At 36.5% G+C, this 23126-nt stretch overlaps 2 protein-coding genes across 2 annotated transcripts in view; both read left to right on the top strand.

The window, feature by feature from the left end:
- Nucleotides 1-23126, top strand: part of LOC111156692 (exocyst complex component 2) — a 307781-nt gene that overhangs the window by 12471 nt on the left and 272184 nt on the right. The window lies entirely within an intron of this gene.
- Nucleotides 21515-22338, top strand: LOC111156694 (HUS1 checkpoint clamp component B). The gene is given in 6 exon segments (XM_022517722.1): nucleotides 21515-21605; nucleotides 21608-21691; nucleotides 21694-21785; nucleotides 21787-21836; nucleotides 21838-22031; nucleotides 22034-22338. Coding segments are annotated over 6 exon segments (816 nt in total).

Genomic DNA, 23126 nt, shown 5'->3' with positions numbered 1-23126 from the left:
GTGCCCCAGGCCTCCAGGTTTTGAATCACAGCTGCCTTTTTAATAGAAGCTCTCTGTGCAGGAGTAATGTCCCTTGGGTCGATACTCCCTTTCTTCACAATAGGCTCTTGTCCAGGAAAGGTTGCTTGATAAGCACATTGAAATTTTTCCAAGCATCTGGTCAGGAGACCATCCCAAGAAAGGTTCATAATATATTATATACATATACGTACACAAAATAATTTTAAAATGTACAGGAAAAGTTCCCAGAAGTAAGTGTTCTAAAATGCTAAATGGTTCCCTAAATATATATAGATTTATATATTTACATATATGTGTGTATATGTCTCTTTTTAAAAACTGATTTGTTATAAGTATTCTCTTGCTCTGGCATACTTTTCATATTTCACTTGCTGCATAATATTTCATTTTCTAGTTGTTTGGGATGTTCCTATATTTTTTCCTTTGTGGTAATAAATCATTGCAGTTATGGAAATCTTCATGGCTAATAATCCCCATGGTTTGGATTATTTTATTTATTGGCCACATTTCAAGACTATGTTTTAGGTTTCGACAAAATATTAGCAAAGCACATTCAACAATATGTTAAAAGGATCATTAACCATGACCAAGTGGTATTTATTCCAGGATGTAAGGATAGCTCAGTATTCCCAAATCAGTCAGCGTGTTACCCCACATTAACAAAATGAAGGAACAAAAAACATATATTTATCTAAATAGATGCAGAAAAAGCATTTGACAAAATTCAACATCTATTCATGATAAAAACTCTCAACAAAGTGGGATTAGAGGGAATATACTTCAGTATAATAAAGCCCTTATATGACAGTCCCATAACTCACATTATACTCAATGGTGAAAAATTGAGAGCTTTCCCCCTAAGATCAGGGATGAGATAGGGATGTCCACCTCACCACTTCTATTCAACACAGTACTGGAAGTCTTAGCTACAGCAGTCAGACAAGAAAAAGAAATAAAAGGCACTCAGATTAGTAAGGAAGAAGTTAATCTGTCACTATTCACAGATGACATGATACTATAAAAATTTTTGAAGACTCCATCAAAAATTAGAATTAATAAGTGAATTCAGTAAAGTTACAGGATATAAAATTAATGTACAGAAGTCTGTTGTGTTTCTATATACTAAAAGGAAAGTAGCAGAAAGAGAAATTAAGAAAATAATTCCATTTACAATTGTACCAAAAAGAATAAAATACCTAGGAATAAACTTAACAAAGGAATTGAGAGGCTATACTTTGAACAGTAGAAAACATTGATGAAAGAAACTGAAGACCACACAGACATATGGAAAGACATACCATGCTCACAGATTGGAAATTAATATTATAAAAATGTTAATACTATCCAAAGTAACCTACAGATTTAATGCAATCCTATCAAAATACCAACAACATTTTTCACAGAATTGGAAAAAGTAATAATAAAATTTATATGGAACTACAAAAGACCCCAAATAGCCAAAGCAATCTTGAGAAAGAAAAGAAAGCTGGAAATAATCACAATCCCAGATTTCAAGACATACTATAAAACTACAATAATCAAAACAGTATTATTGGCACAAAAATAAACACACAAATCAATGGAACAGAAGGAGAGCCCAGAAATAAACCCACATTTATATGGTCAATCTATGACCAAGGAGGCAGGAATATACGAGTCTCTTCAATAAATAGTGCTGGGAAAACTGGACAGATACATGCAAAAGAAAGAATGCTTTCTTACACCATGTATAAGGATAAACTCAAAATGGATTAAAGACCTAAATGTGAGACCTAAAACCATAAAACTCCTAGAAGAAAACATAAGCAGTAATCTCTTTGGCATTGGCCTTTGGAAGATTTTTCTAAATGTGTCTCCTCAGGCAAGGGAAACAAAGGCAAAAATAAACTACTGGAACTACACCAAATCTAAAGCTTGAGTGCAGTAAAGGAGACCTTAAACAGAATGAAAAGGCATTTTCGTGGGAGAAGATATTTGTAAATAATAAGGGGTTAATATCCAAAATTATAAAGAACTTCTATAACTCAACACCAAAAACCCAATTGATGCAATTAAGAAATGGGCAGAGGACCTGAACATTTTTTTTTAATATAATTTTTACTTTTTTAAAATTAACATATAATGTATTATTAGCCCCAGGGGTACAGGTATGTGAATCCTCAGGCTTACACACTTCACAGCACTCACCATAGCACATACCCTCCCCAATGTCCATAACCCAACCACCCTCTCCATAACCCCCCTCCCCTAGCAACCTTCAGTTTGTTTTGTGAATTAAGAGTCTCTCATGGTTTGTCTCTCTCCTGATCCCATCTTGTTTCATTTTTTCCTTCTCTACCCCCCAAAGCCCCCACTCGGCCTATCAAATTCCTTATATTAAGGAGATCATATGATAATTGTCTTTCTTTGATTGACTTATTTCACACAGCATAATACGCTCTAGTTCCAACCATGTCGTCGCAAATGGCAAGATTTCATTTCTTTGATGGCTGCATAGTATTCCATTATATATATATACCACATCTTCTTTATCCATTCATCTGTTGATGGACATCTAGGTTCTTTCCATAGTTTGACTATTGTGGACATTGCTGCTATAAACATTCGGGTGCACGTGCCCCTTCGGATCACTACATTTGTATCTTTAGGGTAAATACCCAGTAGCGCAATTGCTGGGTGGTAGCGTAGGTCTATTTTCAACTTTTTGAGGAACCTCCATGCTGTTTTCCAGAGTGGTTGCACGAGCTTGCATTCCCACCAACAGTGTAGGAGCGTTCGCCAGCATCTGTCATTTCCTGACTTGTTAATTTTAGCCATCTGACTGGCGTGAAGTGGTATATCATTGCGGTTTTGATTTGTATTTCCCTGATGCTGAGTGATGTGGAGCACTTTTTCACGTGTCTCTTGGCCATCTGGATGTCCTTGCAGAAATGTCTGTTCATGTCCTCTGCCCGTTTCTTGATTGGATTATTTGTTCTTTGGGTGTTGAGTTTGATAAGTTCTCTATAGATTTTGGATACTAGCCTTTTATCTGATGTCATTTGCAAATATCTTCTCCCATTCTGTCAGTTGTCTTTTGGTTTTGTTGACTGTTTCCTCTGCTGTGCAGAAGCTTTTGATCTTGATGAAGTCTCAATAGTTCATTTTTGCCCTTGCTTCCCTTGCCTTTGGCAATGTTCCTAGAAAGAAGTTGCTGTGTCTGAGGTCGAAGAGGTTGCTGCCTGTGTTCTCAAGGATTTTGATGGATTCCTTTCTCACATTGAGGTCCTTCATCGATTTTGAGTCTATTTTTGTGTGTGGTATAAGGAAATGGTCCAGTTTCATTTTTCTGCATCTGGCTGTCCAATTTTCCCAACACCATTTATTGAAGAGACTTTTTTCCATTGGACATTCTTTCCTGCTTTGTCAAAGATTGGTTGACCATAAAGTTGAGAGTCTATTTCTGGGCTCTCTATTCTGTTCCATTGATCTGTGTGTCTGTTTTTGTGCCAGTACCATACTGTCTTGATGATGACAGCTTTGTAATAAAGCTTGAAGTCTGGAATTGTGATGCCACCAACTTTGGCTTTCTTTTTCAACATTCCTCTGGCTATTTGAGGTCTTTTCTGGCTCCATATAAATTTTAGGATTATTTGTTCCATTTCTTTGAAAAAAATGGGTGGGATTTTGATAGGGATTGCATTAAATGTGTAGATTGCTTTAGGTAGCATAGACATTTTCACAATATTTGTTCTTCCAACGCATGAGCATGGAACATTTTTCCATTTCTTTGTGTCTTCCTTAATTTCTTTTATGGATACTTTATAGTTTTTGAGTATAGATTCTTTGCCTCTTTGGTTAGGTTTATTCCTAGGTATCTTATGGTTTTGGATGCAAATGTAAATGGGATTGAGTCCTTAATTTCTTTTTCTTCTGTCTTGTTGTTGTTGTATAGAAATGCAACTGATTTCTGTGCATTGATTTTATATCCTGACACTTTACTGAATTCCTGTACAAGTTCTAGCAGATTTGGGAGTGGAGTCTTTTGGATTTTCCACATACAGTATCATATCATCTGCAGAGTGATAGTTTGACTTCTTTGCCGATTTGGATGCCTTTAATTTCTTTTTGTTGTCTGATTGCTGAGGCTAGGACTTCTAGTACTGTGTTGAATAGCAATGGTGATAGTGGACATCCCTTCCATGTTCCTGATCTTAGAGGAAAAGCTCTCAGTTTTTCCCCATTGAGAATGGTATTTGCTGTGGGTTTTTCATAGATGGCTTTGATGATATTGAGGTATGTACCCTCTATCTCTACACTTTGAAGAGTTTTGATCAGGAAAGGATGTTGTACTTTGTCAAATGCTTTTTCAGCATCTATTGAGAGTATCATATGTGAACAGACATTTTTCCAAAGAAACCTGCATATGGCCAAGAGTCTTATGAAAAGATGTTCAACATGACTAATTGTCAGGGAAATGCAAATCAAAACCATAGAGATAGAACCTTTCACCTATGAGAATGACCAAAATAGAAAGGATAAGAGGGGCACCTGGGTAGCTCAGGGGTTAAGCCTCTGCTTTCAGCTCAGGTCATGGTCTCAGGGTCCTGGGATCAAACCCCGCATTGGGCTTCCTGCTTAGCCGGCCTGCTTCCCCCTCTCTCTCTGCCTGCCTCTCTGCCTACCTGTGATCTCTCTCTCTTTCAAATAAATAAAATCTTAAAAAAAGATTTTGAAGATTTAAAAATTTAAAGATTTTAAAGATTCAATAGAAATAAATGTTGGTGAGAATGTGGCGAAAAACTTTTGTGCAATGAATGTGGGAATGTAAGTTGGTATAACATTTGAGGAAAAAAGTATGGAGATACTTCAAAAAAATTTAAAAAAATAGAAAAAAAAAAGTAGAAATACCATATAATCCAGGAATTCCACTGCTGGATATTTACCCAAAGAAAATAAAAACACTAGGGGCACCTGGGTAGCTCAGTGGGTTAAGCCTCTGCCTTTGGCTCGGGTCGTGAGCCCAGGGTCCCGGGATTGAGCCCCACATCAGGCTCTCTGCTCAGCGGGGAGCCTGCTTTCCCCTCTCTCTCTGCCTGCCTCTCTGCCTACTTGTGATCTCTCTCTCTCAAAATTAATAAATAAAAAATCTTCAAAAAAAAAGAAAAGAAAAACACTAATTTGAGAAGATATTTGCATTGCTATATTTGTTGCACGATTGTTTACAATAGCTAAGATATGTGAGCAATCTCGATGCTCACCATTGGATGAATGGATAAAGAAGTAGTATATATATTTGATGGATTATTATTCAGCCATAAAAAGGATGAGATCTTGCCATTTGTGAGAACATGGATGGGCCTAGAGGTATTATGCTAAGTGAAATAAGTCAGAGAAAGACAAATAGAATATGATTTCATTTATGTTATGGAATCTAAAAAATAAACCAAATGAACAAACAAAAAGCAGAAACAGACCCATAAATACGGAGAACAAACTGATGGGTGCTAGAGGTGAGGGGGGAAAGGGAGGGATGGGTAAACTAAGTGAAGGGGAGTGAAAAGTACAGAATTTTAGTTGTAGAATAAATAACTCACAGCATGAATGGTACAATATAGGGAATATGGTCAATGGCATTAGTGGTGTATGGCAAAAGTGGTAGTTACACCTGTGGTGATCATAGCATAAAGTGTAGAGTTGTTGAATTAATATGTTGGGGAGAAAAAAAAGAATATGTTCCAGTCAAGAGAAGCATTTGTAAGACTTGGACACATTTTGCTAAATTGTTTTCCAATATTTTGTATTAGAACATTTATATTTTTGTTGGAATGGTTTATATTGCTGCCAGCAGTGCATAGGAGCACTACACAGATTTTGTGACTGTCTTAAGTATTTTTCACTAATAGTCCAACAGTGGAATCTCTTATAATTTGCATTTCTGTGAGGTTGAATTGTTTTCTATATATTTGTTTATTGGTTGCATTTCCTCCATTGTAAATTTTCTGCTTATGCCTTTCTCTTTTTTTTTGTCTTAATATTTTCTTATTGATTTTGTAGATGTGTTTATAATAAAACGAGTCATGTTTTATTTTGAATATTTTCTGTAACTTACTCTTTGGCTTTTAAATTTGGTTGTCGCATTTATTAACCTATAGAAGGTATACATTTCTATGTGGTGTGTTCACTGTTGGGATTCTTCCATCAGTTCCAAACTTAGTCTTCCTTGCCCAAAGCTGTAATATACATTTACCTTTATGTTCTAGGTTTATTGACTTAATGAAAATTATATTCAACTCCCTAAATTATCCAAATTCTTTAACTCTATAGATGTTTGAAGTAATGTAAGAAAAAGAAAATTATGTTTTAATTATTTTGGGGGATTGGAATTAATATGTTAAAAATAAAGAGGCAAGAAAATAATTGTTTAGAATATTAAGCTTGGTATTTGGCTATTCTGAGTATATATCATAAACAGTATCTAGAATTTTTTCATCAGATGGTGAGGTACAGTGCTGTGGCTTTAAAGAAGTAGTTTACCCATTTGCTGTGGAGTTGATACACTTTGGTTCTTGAGACTTAATCTTTGCTTACAGTTGCCTTATTGTATTCAGCCCTCACCCTCCTGCTTCTTGGGTCTTTGTTACCCAAATTATATAGCACGACTGTAATTTTCTCTTTTCTCTGTTAATAACATCTTCAGTCTTAAATAGATTAAGGGTATAAAGGATGTTTTACATCCAGTCTTCTTCAAAACGGCAACAACACATTTAATGACTCACCCAGCCTCCAAATTCCACTTAAAGTTGTTTTTTTAACCCATGCAGAGGAGCAGTACTCTGTTACTTTTTTCTATTGGGCTTTAATGTTTGCAGACATTTTTATATCCTTGGTTTCATTTAATCCTCTTGGTTTACCTGTGAAGTTAGCTATTATTCCCATTTTATAGATGAGAAAACTAAGAGTTTGAAGGTCTTTTGACTCCTAGTTAGGTGGCTTTTCTACTGATTTTGTGTCTTTCCCAGATGTACAAATTGGTTTGTCTGTTTAAAGTGTGGTCTAATGACACCAGTGTTCTTTACCCCTTATAAGGCCCCAAGATGCCAAAGCATTATAAAACATAGAAAATTAAAAAAAAAACAAAAACATGATTAATACATGGACCAGGACTTTGTATCACAGCTTCAGGATTTAGTAGCGGAGGAGAGCAAAGATCAGTAGAGCAACGATTCTTTTTTTTTTTTTTTTTTTTAAAGATTTTATTTATTTATCTGACAGAAATCACAAGTAGGCAGAGAGGCAGGCACAGAGAGGGGGAGGCAGGCTCCCCGCCGAGCAGAGAGCCTGATGTGGGGCTCGATCCCAGGACCCTGGGATCATGACCTGAGCCAAAGGCAGAGGCTTAACCCACTGAGCCACCCAGGCACCCCTAGAGCAGCGATTCTTATCACTAATGAGAAGAGGCATAAATTTGACCTAGAAAAGAGTATTAGAGAAAGCATTTGATATCTAACCTCCTACTCTTCCCAGTTATTTTTGAAGTTACTATTATGTTTTGGAGATCTTCTTTCTTCTGTTTAACACAGTCCAAATTCATTTTCACTGTTAGGCTTTGAGAAGTGTTTACAGTCCACATTTTGTACAAGATAGTTTTTTTACAGGGTGTGTGAACTCTTAAGAGGAAAATAGCCTGTAGGCTAACTAACTGAAAGAATAAATAAATCACTTTTAAGGCTGAACAAATTGCATATATATGTGTATTTTACTTTTTTACTTTATTTTTAACCAAGTTATATGAAGAAAGGAAGTAATCATGTTAGCAGTCTTTGTTGTTCAGTTAGAATCACCTGTTTTGTAATTACGGTAGCAATAAAACACTCATTTTGATCTTAGAGGTATCGATTTAGGTATAATGACTCAAATTTGACTAATTGCTTGTGAGTTATGCCAAATTTGGCATTTTTGCATAATTTCTACTTGGAGTTTGATAGTCCTGTTAGTCTTTGGCCCAGCATAGCAATGTAAAATTTGATTAGAAACAACGACAGTTTGGGGAGTTGGCTGGCTCATTTGAAAGAGCATGAGACTTTTGATCTTGGGGTGAATTGGAGCCCCACATTGGGTGTAGAGATTACTAAACAACAACAACAAAAATGATAGTTCTCTTTCCTATTTTTGGATCAAGGAGGTGGCAGGTAACCACTCATGAGCTTTTGTATATATACTTTTTGGTCGTTATTTGACACTAACACTTGTCTGTAACCTAGAGGGCTACCACAGATATCAAAGTGAAAACCTGTCACAATTAAGTCTTCCCTTGAGTTGGTTTGTTAGTACTTTAGTAGATAGGGATCCAGAAAGGGAGGGTCAGAATAAATAGGGATTAGATCCTGGGGATGTGGGATGGTTAGTAGCCAAGACATAATGTTAAGGAAGATGATGGTGGTGATTCTGGGAGTTTGAGGGGTAGGAGGAGTGGGAATCTTGTCAGGGATATGCTGAGATCTCGGCCTCACTCTCACTCTCCCAAGGTGATGCAGAGTCTCTGGAAGAGGGGTCTTATCCTGAGCACCCAGATCTCTAGCCTCCATTCTAATCCCTGAAGCAGTGGTCCTCACCTGGGGGTAACCCTCTACCCTTCCCTGGGGACATTTGGCATTGTCTGGAGATACATTTTAATCATTGTAATTGAGGGTCTGCTGATTTTATGTAGTGCAGAGAGGCCAGATATGCTGTTCAGCACCCTGCTACATACAGGACATGCTTCATTACAAAGAATGGCCTCGTCCCAAATATGACTAGTGCCACGGTTAAGAAATCCTGCCTGAAGCATCACAAATAACTCTGGGTTTTTCCTGACCTGATGGAGATGTGGAGGGCAGCTAGGATACATGGAGCTCCTGGACACCATTCTGACTTCTGTTATGGAGGAAAGCTTGAGAACTGAAGGGAACAAAAACTAGGACAGGAAAAGAATGGTGAGAATGATCGTCATCCAGGAGCAGTGCAGCAGATTAGAAGCAACAAATTAGAAAGAGAGGAAATAGATTTGTCAGAGACTGGCACCCTGTTTTAATAATCAGTAAGAGTCTGACATCAATTGAGACGACTATAAAAAGCAAGCTCAATAAAACTGCAGCTTGAAGCAGTAACCCAGGAACATGTACCAAACAGTCTTCAATGATCATGATAATGGCTATGAATGATTCTTTAAGTTAAATTATGTTTAATATGCTATTTTAAGACAAATTTAGACAATTTCAAAAAGATTCCTGCCAAAATAGTTACAAGTTATATATATATCTATATATCTGTGTATAGATATTTCCATCACAAAATTGAGGTTACAGCAAACTGTTGCTCCCCAAATTAGAGAGATACAGACAGAGAATCACATCTTAACCAGAGCAGAAGTCCAGGAGCAGACATCTCTGTGGGACCAGTACCAGTTGCTTTAATCAATACATCCTGTCCATCTTTCAATAAAACTTACAAGACATACTTAAAGACAAAAAACGCAGTTTGGAGAAACAAAGCAAGCATCAGAACCAAACCAAGATATGGTAGGGATGTTGGAATTATTGAACCAGGAATTTGAAACAGCTGTCATTAATATGCTAACGGCTGTAAATGGAAAAAGTGGTAACATGCAGGAATAGATGAGAAATGTAAGCAGAAAGAAACTTTAAGTAAGTATCGAAAAGAAATAGTAGAAATAAAACATGCTATAACAGAAATGAAGAATCGCTTTGATGGGCTTATCAGTAAACTGAATATAGGTGAGAAAAGAATCAGCTTAAAGAAATGTCAGTAACAATTACAAAGAGAAAAAACTAAAGGAAATGAATAGAATATCCAAGAAATGGGCAGTTACAAAACGTGTAACACATAATGAAATACCAGAAGGAAAAGGAGAGAAAGGAACAGAAAAAATACTTGAGGTCATAGCTGAGGATTTCCCAAAAGTAATGATAGATCCCAAACCACAGATCAGAAAATTCAGAGAATAGTAAGCAGACGAATAAGAAAAAAATATACACTTAGATATATATTCAAACTGCAGAAACATCAAAGGGAAAATAGTGAAAGAAGTTGTGGGGTGGGGAATACCCACCTTACCTAGAAAGGGACAAAGACAAATATTACATAGTACTTCTCTTCAGAAACCATACAAGCAAGCAAGGAAAAACTATCAGAATTCTGTATGCAGTGCAGTTAACCTTCAGAAGTGAAGGAGAAATAAAGACTTTCTCAGACAAGCAGAACTAAGGAAATTTATCACCAGATTATGTTAAATGTTAAAAGAAGTTAAAATGTTAAGGAAGTTTTTCAGAGAGAAGGGATATGATATATAGAGAAACTCAGATCTACATAAAGGAAAAATGTTCGAGAAGGAATAAATAAAGGGGCTTCTTGTTTCTTTCTCCTGAGGTACTGTGCCATGTCCAACACCCAGGACCCCTATCCATGCTGAATAATGCAGATGTAGAGCATGGTGGATTGTTAGCTTAATAAAGAAAGAGTAGACATGCTTTCTTGTCCTACAGCTGCAGCTTCCTCATTTGAAAATACCAGAGTAGATATAGTGGGTTCTCTGACTTATGGGAAGGAAGAATCTATTCCAAAGACTTTAGGCAAAACTATAAATAAGAAATGAAAATATGATGAAAACCATCTTCCTCTCAGCTGTATAAATGTTAACATACCATATGTCTTATGCAACAGAACAAATACAGTATTGTAATGCCACTTAAGTTGTGTCTTCTTGAGACCAATCATTCAGAGATTAAAGAAAAGGAATTATATTAAATGTAGACAGAATAAACTTTCCAAAAGCCAAAATTGTTACAGCTTTTCTTACTAGAAATGGAAAAGCCACTGAAGCATCCTATGTTTTTATTTCTAATAAAGTAAGTATTAATGATATTAACCTAAAAAATATAACTACCAGTATTTCACCAGCAGAAATAGGTCTCTTTGGGAATAGTAGAGAATTGCAAAAGCATAGCCATGCCCAGAGAACATGGACAAGGAAAAGAACTCTCTTTTATAGAGGAAAAGGGAGAGTTGGTAGGCTGTTAGAAACAAAAAGTCCATAGGGAGTAAACTGGGAGTGGAAGTATCGTGGCTTTTCATTGCCTCTCTTTCTGGGCTGTTTCTGGGAGAGAAGGAAGAACTTTCTTTTTCCTGCTGGGGTAGTAAAATAGGCCCTTTTCTTCCTGTTGGATCTGCAGTTGACAGGAATGATAGGCCTTGAGAGTTCCCCCTGTCAGCCTCCTGAGTCCATTCTGAATGAGGTTTTCCTATTATTAGTGTTAACAATGGCTATAACCTGCACAAATAAAGTCTTTTGGTATCTGTCACCCTCCCCCACACTTTTTTTTTTTTTTTTTTTAAGAGGTCTTGAGATCAAAAATGGAGAAAATCACTGTGGATTATACCTAGCTGTGATTGGTTCATTTCTTGCTAGGATCTCATGAGGAGCCCTTGGTAGGGAATTTGAAGCACCTGTTTAAGTCCCTGGCTGAGCCTAGGTTTGGGTCCTTTTAACCTATTTAGCTTATGTTTGGTGACCTGAAGGACTTTGACCATAGTTAGTGTTTATTTTGTTATTTTTTTCTTTTCTTCTCCTAATCTTTTTTTCTTTTTCTTCTCCTCCTCCTTCTTTTAACATTTTGTGATTTTCTTTTTTTCTTCTTTTTTATTATTCACTGTACAATATAGGGGACAGGGTAGAGGATAGGGTGGAAGGATAACTGGTGGACCTCAGTGGGGAACTGTGGGAGACAGTGTGGGGGTAGTAGTAGGCTGTGGGGGCAGGGTGGGTGAGTCTCCATTTATGCTGTGCATGAGGGCCTGTCTGTGGAATGACCTGGAGCAATAACTGAGAATTTTCCAAAATTAATAGTAGGCAACAAACCATAGACCCAGGAAGTTCAGAGAATACTCATGCAGGACTTATGCTAAAAAAAATCTATATCTAGTTATATTCAAATTTTAGGAAATTAAAAACAGAAAATCTTGAAGTAGGCCAGGAGGAAAACACCTTGGGATATCAAGGATAAGAATTAGATTGGATTTCTTTTCAGATATCATATAAGCTAGAAAAGAATGAATAAGAAAAGTGTAATATTTATAGTGCTGAAAGAAAAAAAATAGAATTTTGTGTACAAGTAAAATTATCAAATTAGCCTTCAAAAATGAATGAGAACTACTTAAAAATTGGAGGAATTTGTCTCCAGTAAGCCTACTTCACAAGAAACATTAAAAAAAATTCCTCAGGGGCACCTGGGTGGCTCAGTGGGTTAGAGCTTCTGCCTTCGGCTCAGATCATGATCTCAGGGTCCTGGGATTGAGCCCCACATCGGGCTCTCTGCTCAGCAGGGAGCCTGCTCCCCACACCTCCCCGCCTGCCTCTCTGCCTACTTATGATCTCTGTCTGTCAAATAAATAAATAAAATCTAAAAAAAAAAAAAAAATCCTCAGAAAGAAAGATGATAAAGGTCAGAAACTAGGATCTACATAAAGGAGTGTTAGAGAAAAATAAATGAAGATAAATACAATTATTCTTAACTGATCTAATAGTTTAATAACAGGAACAAAGTATTTGGTGATTTTAGCTTATGGAGAATAGAAATTAATGAGAATATATTATAAAGCATAAGAAGGAGAAATTGAGAATAGTCTGTTATTAGGTCCTTCCACTAGCCGTGAAGTACAGTGTTATTTGACACTTGCCTTGGTTTAGTTGTGCATGTGTAATGCAAACTGTAGGGCAACCACTGAAAAACATTTAAGAAGTATGATTGATATGCTAAGAGGGGAAAAAAGGATTTTAAGGCATTGAAACTCTTCTCCATGATACTGTAATTGTGAATACATGTAATTATACATTTGTCAAAACTCAAATGTACAACACAAAAAGTGAACCTAATAGCAAACTATGGCATTTGGCTAATGTATCAATTTTGGCTTATCAATTGTAACAAATACACCAGGCTAATGTAAGATACTGGTTATAAATGAAACTGTATGTGGGGCTTGTGAAGGGCTATATAACCTTCCAAATAAAATGACTACTTATTTTACCGTAAAACTGTTTGGGGGTAGTAGAAAAATTGCAATTCAGGACACGCAGGCTATGGAAAACTATAGGCAAGTCTGGAGAATGAGAGGAAGGTTACTTTATAGAGAAAAAGAAGAGGAGAGACGGCTTTGAAGGAAAGTGTGTTGGAGGAAAGCAGGAGTTTAAGGTGGTGATGTTCTGCGAGTTATATGGAAAAGGAAAGAAGCCTCAGTTCTTTTTTCACTGCATAGTATAGAATTACAGGATAGCAAAATGAAAGTAAAGTGAGTGAAGTTTTATTGAAATACGCTCTAGGAGAGGAGTGGGCCAGTCATGAGAGACAAAGGCCCTGGAAACTCTGGGCTGTGGGTTTGTATCAACTCTTTCTTTTGCATGAGTCCTCAGGAGGCCACATTTGAATCACAGGCCTAGATTTATACAATAATGAGCCAACTCTACATGTCCTTTCCTAAAATGTTTTAAAAATGATGCTTGGGGTAGGAAACTGCATTATTTCTATACTAGAGACATAGGCCAAAGAAGGACAAGGAGCTGCTTTCTGCAGGAGCACAACAAGCACAATGTACTTCTCTCCAACTCTGTTGCAACCACAAACCAAACCACCCTCTAGATGGGTGGCATGGGGTTGTCTCCAGGTGGTGCTCTGTTAGGGCTCTCCATCAGGATGTCTAAGGTCCATCCTCCTTGTCACTCATGCCTAGTTTCCTGCCTAACAGTGATGTTTCTCATCATCTGAATTGTGATAGTTTCTTATTGGGTGGGCTGTTGCTTGGCAAGGAGAAGTCTTCCTCCTTGTTGGAATGGTAAATTAAATTTCTTCCTGTCCAGGGATGTGAAGTAAGCTGTAATGAAAAGTCCCATCAGGGCTTCCTGACTCCGTCCAAAATGAGGTTTCCCTCAATTAATATTCACAGCTATATGGGAATTCTCTGTACTTTCTACTTAATTTTTCTATAAACCAGAAACTATTTAAAAAAGTTTATTAAGAAAAAAAAAACCAACTTGTCAAGTCTTTAAAGAAATAAAGCAAAGTACCGAATTTCTCAGTTTTGTGGAACAACAGATTCAATAGACCTTAATTTCTTTTTTTATTTTTTAAATTTTTAAATTAATTTTTATTTTTTTTTAAAATTTTATTATGTTAAGTTAGTCACCATACAGTCTATCATTAGTTTTTGATGTAGTGTTCCATGTTTCATCGTTTGCATGTAACACCCAGTGCTCCATGCAGTATGTGCCCTTAATTTCCAAAAGGGATGCTAAGACAGTTTTTGAAATTCCTTTTGTAAGCATAAGATAATAATATTTGGAGTATTTATTCAGTTTTGTATCAGTAGGACTTACAGGACGAAGATGCTGTCACATATACCAATATTTTTTATTTTCTCTCTTAGTTTCTTTTATGTTCTAATCACTATTATAAATCACTAAATCACTATTATAAAAAATTCCTCTTAGTTTCTTATATGTTTTTTCCTCTTAGTTTCTTATATGTTCTAATATATCACTATTATAAAAAATTCCTCACAATTGTGAGGAAAATATCAGTGCTGGAAACAGGAAAGGAACCTTAACATATATTTGGAAATTAAAAGAGCTGAAAATCTGCAGATGTTTCAAGTTAGAATGGTGTTGATACAGGCGATGCTGACCTGCCATCATCTAATAGGGGTTGGCACACTTTTTCTGAAAGGGTGATTAGTAAATACTTTATAGGTGTTTTGGGCCTTAAAGTCTCTATTACAACTACTCAATTCTGTTGCAGTAAGAAAACAGTAATAGACAACATGGAAATGAGTTTGCATGCACCAATAAAACTTTATTTATAAAAACAGGTGTATTTCTTGGTTGCTATAGTTTGCTGACTCCTGATCTAAAACAGGCACCAGGGAATGCCAGTGAATAAGTAAGTGAAGGGATTCCACAAAAGAAACCTCAGTAAATTCCCCAATTAGGACATTTATGGGCTATATTCTCTGACCAAAACAAGTAAACATATTGGACTAAGAATAAAGCTAGTAAATACTGGAATTTAATAATCACAATAATCATAATAATAATAAAGCTCAACAACAAACTGTTAAACTGTGGAATTCTTTAAAGCCTTCTAAAGTTAATCTTGGGTTAAAGAAGAAATCAAAACTGCAATTACAAATCACTTATAAATGAAGAGTGAACCCATTGCATGTCAAAATCAATGGTGTGACCAACATTATAGATAGGAAAAGTAGTGGCTTTAAAGGTTATTAAAGGAAGACTGAAACAAATGAACTAATTATTCAATCTAGATAGATAGGAAAAACAACAACAACAACAACAACAACAACAAAATATAACCCAAGCAAGAGGAATTGACAAATGTTGAAGCTACAGTTGACGCTGTAGGTAATAAACACCTCTCCTGAAAAAAGAAGGTAGAATTTACAGCTTATATCAAGGCCTGTTATTATAAAGGCTCATTAAAACAGAAAGCATTCACAAGTCTAACCATGAAAAAAAGATACTTACAAATACTCAAGACAATGGCAGAGATGATAAAACCACAGCTATGGAAGAAAGTAGTATGATGTTAAATTTGAAAATCAGAATGAAATGTCTAACTTTCTGAAACATATACTAAAATTATCTAAAGAAGAGTTATAAAACATGGTCCTATTACCATGAAGGAAATTCTCAAACAATCATACATAATGATGTACTAGATATAGATGGTTTTACAAGCAAGCAACAGGAAACATACAAGGAATAGAACATTTCTATACTATTTAAATAACTACGAGATAGCAAATATGGAAAACTTTAAATTCTTTGTGTAAGGCCAGAACAGCACTCTGGATACAGTAAGTGCTCAATAATACTGCTGAATGCTTCTTGATACTACAAAAATGAGCAAAGAAATATAAGAGAAGGTAATTTCTAATTAATTGAAAATAAGATTTAAGATGTAAAACTCTTAAAGTAGAAGTGAATCAAATCTAGGAATGTTTGAAGAACTAATAAAATGGAACCAAGCGGGGTACCTGGGTGACTCAGTCGGTAAAGCATCTGCCTTTGGCTCAAGTCATGATCTTAGGGTCTTGGGATCTAGCCTAGTATTGGGTTTCCTGCTTAGTGGGGAGCCTGCTTCTCCCTCTCCATCTGCAGCTCCCTCTGCTTGTGCTCTCTCTCACTCTCTCAAAGAAAGAAAGAAAGAAAAAGAAAGAAAGGATAAAAGAAAGAAAACAACTTAATATGGAACCAAGTAATGTTTATTCCTAGAATATAAACTAATTCATTAATAGGAAATTTATTTTTTTAATCCACTGTATTAATAGGTTAAAAAAGTTATCTCAAAAGTTGAGAAAATATTTGGTAGATTTCACTGTCCATTCCTAATTTTAAAAATAAACTTTTGGGGCACCTCGGTGGCTCAGTTGGTTAAGCAACTGCCTTTGGCTCAGGTCATGACACCAGGGTCCTGGGATCGAGCCCCACATTGGGCTCCCTTGTCAGTAGGGAGCCTGCTTCTCCTTCTTCCTCTGCTGCTCTGCCTGCTTGTGTCTCTCTCTCTCAGTCAAATATTAAATAAAATCTTAAAAAAAAAATAAACTTTCAACAAACTAAGGATAGAAAGCTATTTTCTGTAACATAATTATTAGCTATGTAGTATCAATAGTAAACATCCTACTTAATGATACAGGGCTAGAACATGTATTCTCAACAGGAACAATAACTGAAAATTAACCCTTGAGGGGACAAAAAATATCTTTTAACTTTTATGTGTAAAGTACAGATATACATATAGTACATTATATAGACATTCAGTATATTTATGATATTAGAATTTCTTTAGGGCAGTTAGGCTAAAAAGCCTCCTCACAGAGGCAGTAATGAAAAACAGGTTGAGAAACTTCTAGAGGATTGCCTTTTTTAAAATTGAAATTTTTATTTATTTATTTATTTATTTATTTTTTAAGATTTTATTTGACAGACAGAGATCACAAGTAGGCAGAGAGGCAGGCAGAGAGAGGAGGAAGCAGGCTTCCCACTGAGCAGAGAGCCTGATGCGGGGCTCGATCCCAGGACCCAGTGATCATGACCTGAGCTGAAGGCAGAGGCTTTAACCCACTGAGCCACCCAGGTGCCCCTAAAATTTAAATTTTTTAAAAAAATTTTAATTAATATGTAGTATATTACTGGTTTCAGAGGTGCAGGTCTGTGATTCATCAGTCTTACATAATGCCCAGTGTTTGTTACATTATATGCCCCCTCTTAATGTCCATTACCCAGTTACCCCATCCAGACCCCTCTCTCCTCCAGCAACCCTCGGTTTGTTTCCTAGGTTTAAGAGTCATTTATGGTTTGTCTCCCTCTCTGGTTTGGTCCTGTTTTATTTTTTCCTCTCTTACCCTATGATCTCTTCTTTTGTTTCTTAAATTTCACATATTAATGAGGTCATGTTAATTGTCTTTCTTTAACTTATTTCACTTACCTTAGTACTCTCTAGTTGCATTAACATCCTTGCAAATGGCAAGATTTCATTTTTTTTTAAGATTTTATTTATTTATTTGACAGAGATCACAAGTAGGCAGAGAGGCAGGCAGAGAGTGGGGCGGGGGTGGGGGGGGAAGCAGGCTCTCTGCTGAGCAGAGAGCCTGATGTGGGGCTTGATCCCAGGACCTGAGATCACAACCTGAGCCAAAGGCAGAGTCTTAACCAACTGAGCCACCCAGGCACCCCAAGATTTCATTTTTTGATGGCTGTGTAATATTCCATTTTATACACACACATGCATACACATACACATACACATACACATATACATATACATATACATATACATATACCACATCTTTATCCATTCATCTATTGATGGACATCTAGGTTCTTTCCATAGTTTGGCTATTGTGGACATTGCTGCTATAAACTTTGGGGTACAAGTGCCCATTCAGATCACTACATTTGTCATCTTTGGGGTAAATACCCAGCAGTGCAATTGCTGGGTCATAGGGTAGCTCTATTTTCAACTTTGTAAGGAACCTCCATTTCCTTACATTTCCTGTTTGCCAGAGTGGCTGTACCAGCTTGCATTCCCACCAACAGTGTAGGAGGGTTCTCATTTCTCCGCATTCTCGCCAACATCTGTTATTTCCTGACTTGTTAATTTTAGCCATTCTGACTGGTGTGAGGTGGTATCTTATTGTGGTTTTGATTGTATTTCCCTGATGCTGAGTGATGTGGAGCATTTTTTCATGTGTCTGTTGGTCATTTGTATGTCTCTTTGGAGATATTTCTGTTCTTGTCTTCTGCCCCTATCTTGATTGGATTATTTATTCTTTGGGTGTTGAGTTTGATAAAATTTTTATAGATTTTGGATACTAGCCCTTTACCTGATACGTCATTTGCAAATATCTTCTCCCATTATGTTGGCTATCTTTCTGTTTTGTTGACTGTTCCCTTTGCTGTGCAAAATCTTCTTATCTTGTTGAAGTCCCAATAGTTCATTTTTGCCTTTGTTTCCCTTGCCTTTGGAGACGTGTCTAGCAAGTAGTTCTTGCGGCTGAGGTTTAACAGTTTGCTGCCTGTGTTCTCTAGGATTTTGATGAATTCCTATCTCACATTTAGGTCTTTTATCCATTTTGAGTCTGTTTTTGTATGTGGTGTAAGGAAATGGTCCAGTTTCATTCTTCTGCATGTGGCTGTCCAATTTTCCCAACACATTTGTTGAAGAGATTGTCTTTTTTCTCTTGGATATTCTTTCCTATTTCGTCGAAGATTAGTTGACCATAGAGTTAAGGGTCCATTTCTGGATTCTCTGTTGTTTTCCATTGATCTGTGTTCCATCTTGATGATTGTAGCTTACCTTTTATTGTTAGAAATAAGACAAAGATACTTGCTAATACTATAGTTATTCAGCATTGTTTTAGAAGTTATAGCAAATGCAGTAAGGCAGTTAAAATAAGTAACACATAAATATTGAAGAGTAAAAGCCAAAATTATTGTTGTATTTTCAGGTAATAACATTTTCTACAGAGAAAACATAATAGATGACTGGAAAATGATTTCAGTTGAGAGAGACTCAGTGTCCAGGAGGTTGACTAGCTTCAAGATAGTTACATGGGCTTCTCTGAACAGAGCTGAATAGTTTATTGTCAGTTACAAGTGATTTGAATAAGTGGGAAGTTTCAGTATTATAGATAGTTAATGTAATTGATACATTTGTTCATTTAACAAATATGTGTTGAGCGTCAGTATATCCAGATGAATGTTCTAAGTACTGGGTATATAGCAATACATGGAAATATAAAAACCTGTTCTCTCCTGGAACTTATAGTCTAGTCAGTGGAGATAGAGAAAGAAGCAGGAATATTATGTCAGGGTGTTGATAATCCCATCACAATTTTCATAGGGTTGTTTTAAGAATCTTACTCAATATTTTAAACAAGATTTTATTTATTTATTTAGAGAGAATGAGTTGGGGGTACGGGGTGAGGAAGAGGGTGACAGAGAATCCCAAGCAGACTCCATGCTGAGCATAGAGCCTGACATGACCCTGCAATCATGACCTGAGCTGAAATCAAGAGAATCTTAACCGACCGAGCCACCCAGGTACCCCACACAATATTTTTTTTTTTTTTTTTTAAGATTTTATTTATTTATTTGAGAAAGAGAGATCACAAGTAGAGAGGCAGGCAGAGAGAGAGAGGGAAGCAGGCTCCCCGCCGAGCACAGAGCCTGATGCGGGACTCGATCCCAAGACCCTGAGATCATGACCTGAGCCGAAGGCAGCGGCTCAACCCACTGAGCCACCCAGGTGCCCCCCCACACAATATTTTAAAGTTCATTTATATCAATATCTGTGACAGAGTGGCTAAAATAACTCATTAAAAATTAATTGTCCTAGTGGACATTTAATTAAAATACAGAAATCAAATCATTATGTTATAGTTGCAAAATAGATCAGTGGGATAAAATATAGAGGGGTCCAGAAACAGTCTTAAAATGATAATTTTTGTTACTGATAAAAGTGACTTTCCAGATCAGTGGAGAAAACAGTGGATTGTTCAGTGAAATAGTATTTGGTCAACTAGCTATTTAGTACCCCAAAACAGATTCCTAATGAGTTAAGTAATTAAGCAGATACAACAGTATTAAAGTACCAGAAACATAACTTTGAAAGCATGATTCTATAAGTAGCAAGGAAAGGGTCCATTGGTTTGACATTAAAAAAGACTCAGAATTTCCCAAGGGCAAAGACCACCATAAGCAATGTGAAAAAAACAAATGATAAACTGGGGAAGATATTGACAGTGTATATAAGGGGACAGAGAGTTAATGTTTTTACTAGAGATCTTAAAATCTAGGAAAATAAATCTAATGCAGAGTTGCAAAGATCATAGAAATGGAATTCATCCACAATGCAAGTTCAGACTATTTATTTTATTTTGCCTACCAGATTGCTACAAATTAAATAGATTGCTACTACCCAGTGTCCCTGGTGGGAGGTTGTGTTGATAAACTTTTCTGCAGGCCAGTTTGGTGATACATACATGTTAAATCCACATCTTTTGACTGGAAGTTCCTCTTTGAATGTACTGCAGCGCAATAATTGGATAAATGTGCAAAAAATGTTTTATAGAAAAATGTTCATTGTCGTGTTCATAATAGAAATAATTAGAAATTGTCTAAATGTCATTTTGACTATAAATCCATACAGTGGAACACTAAGCAGCCTGAAAATAATGTAGATTTATACTTGCCAACATGGGAAGATGTCTGTCATGTAGTTTACATGTAAAAAAAAAAAAAGGTTGCAAATGTATGCCTAGCATGCTATAATTTTATAAAGCACATATAACTATACTTACATATATGACCTGGTTGATGAAGACAGTATTTTTTTTTAATTTTTATAATTTTTTTATTTATGAGAGAGAGTTTGGAGGGAAGGGGTGAGTGGGTAGGAGCAGAGGAAGAGGGACAAGCAGACTCTGAGCAGAGAGGGGATCCTGACTTGGGGCTTGATCTCATGACCCTGAGATCATGACCTGAGCTGAAACCGAGAATTGGGTGCTTATCCAACCGAGCCACCTAGGCACCCCCTGATTAAGACAGTTAGAATGTATGCACCAACAAGGTTGAAAGTGGTTCTAGGAGTGATGATTTAAATTTTCTTCTTATAGTTTAGAAAGAATATTTAGACATTTCTGTGGTAGAGTGCCTATCCTTTTAATAATCAGAGTGGAAACAGTGAAACTCTTTTTAAGGGAGGAGTTGGAGGGAAGAAGATGGGAACAGAGGCCTTGGTTTTCGGGCCGAGGTCTGCCATACCTTGTGGCCCTTCTCGGGGGCCTGCAAGTAAGTGGAACCTGAGTGTTGGCTGTGTTGGGACCTACCACACTTGAGGTCCCCTCCTACCAAACTCTGGATGCAGTCCATCTTCATGGCATCATGAAGTTTTGTGCCAACATCACTGGTGAGGACTTTTTAGAGCTCTTTATTCATATCAGTGGCACCCTTCCAAAGCTAGTGGGAGCCTGTGTGCTCTATGCACTTTAGGCCTGATGACCTCAGTCATCTGTGATGCCAGAGTGTGGTGTGAGGTGAGGCGGGGAGACTTCTACCACTTTGCGTGGAAGATGTTTTAGAAGCGTTGAAGGAGATTTATTTAGAGCTAACATCTGAGCATTTGTTCAGAACAGTGAGAAGCACAGGGAATGCCTTTTACCTTGAAGCCCCAGTTGACCAACAAGTGGCGTCCCCACCTCACTGTGTCTGGAGCTGCCATTGCCCACAGGTTGGGCTCCTGTGGTAGTACTTGATCCATCTGATGGGCCTGTGAGGGTTCTTAATCCAATGGCATGAGAAGATTTCCTGGAGCCCAGCATGAAAGCCTGTGATGTTTGGGTTTATCTTCTGGCTTTGATGATTCTGAAGAGCGGTGTAGAAAGGATAGCCAACTTGGGTGATAAGTGCTGGTTGAAACAAATCTAAATGGCGAAATGAACTTCAGTGTATAAACTGATGTCGTGTCTATTAAAAGTTATTTTAACAATCTTGGAAATCCTCCAAAGTCTACTCAGGATATGTCTCAAGACGGAAGCCTGGAGAACATGGTGGGAGTGCTAGTAGAGAGTGGGAAGCTTCTGCAGTTTTTCGAGGGACAGCAAATAAATCCTGTAACAGCCTTATGCAATGTTTTGAGCAATACTATTCTTCATCTTGTTTTGGTTCATGAAGATGTCTCTCTTCAGTATTTCATTCCTGTCTTATAAAAATTCAAGCAGCCTGTATTTTTTTTAAGCTTATGATCTTTTAAAAACTGAAACAGACCCTGAGTTAATTGGCTTGCAAGTCTGCACCCTCACTGGCCTATGTAGAATGTACATTTTGCTGAGCTCTTGTTCCTTTGCAAAGCTTTTATTAAAAAAATCATTGGTGAAAGAATTGGATAGTTCATTTGTATGTTTATTGACTTTATCAGTTTTTTTTTTTCTTCATACTTTTAAAGAGGCCAACAACAACAACAAAAAGACTTTCTACTTTAACTTTTTTGGGGAAAAAGGATTGTAACAAAATAAAAACTTTGAATTTTTGAAACACTGGATCAGTTTTTATTATAAAATGCTACTGTGTGAAATGGGAACTTCATTCTTTTAAAACAATTATAATTTTGTGAGGGATTTTTCTTACTTTAGAGAGCTTAATATACTGTCTGAAAGATAGAAGTTATTTAGCATTTGTGTATATTGCATAGTTTTTGTTAAAGCTGTGTTTTGTCAGTATATATATATATATATATTAGTTTATATTCATAGTTTTAGATTTATCATCTACAGAGCTTGAATTGGTTATTAGGTTCACTAATAATGCATCTTACTCATAAAGATTCAATTTTGAAATAGTCAATTTATGTGGACTGAGATTTTTCTTATGGGTAACTTTTATATAAACCAAGTTTTCATTTTTTCCCTATAGTATTATGTTATTCTATTTAGAAAATGATGCTCAATGTTTCATTATTTTGAGAAGAGGAAGGAGAGGTTATAAAGGACTGGTACAG

The sequence above is a fragment of the Enhydra lutris genome, unplaced genomic scaffold (genome assembly GCF_002288905.1).
Source record: "Enhydra lutris kenyoni isolate GAN:26980312 unplaced genomic scaffold, ASM228890v2 scaffoldscaffold48, whole genome shotgun sequence".
NCBI classification, from domain to species: domain Eukaryota; kingdom Metazoa; phylum Chordata; class Mammalia; order Carnivora; family Mustelidae; genus Enhydra; species Enhydra lutris.
The sequence above is the reverse complement of the archived record's forward strand: the minus strand, read 5'-3'. Positions and strand labels throughout refer to the sequence as shown.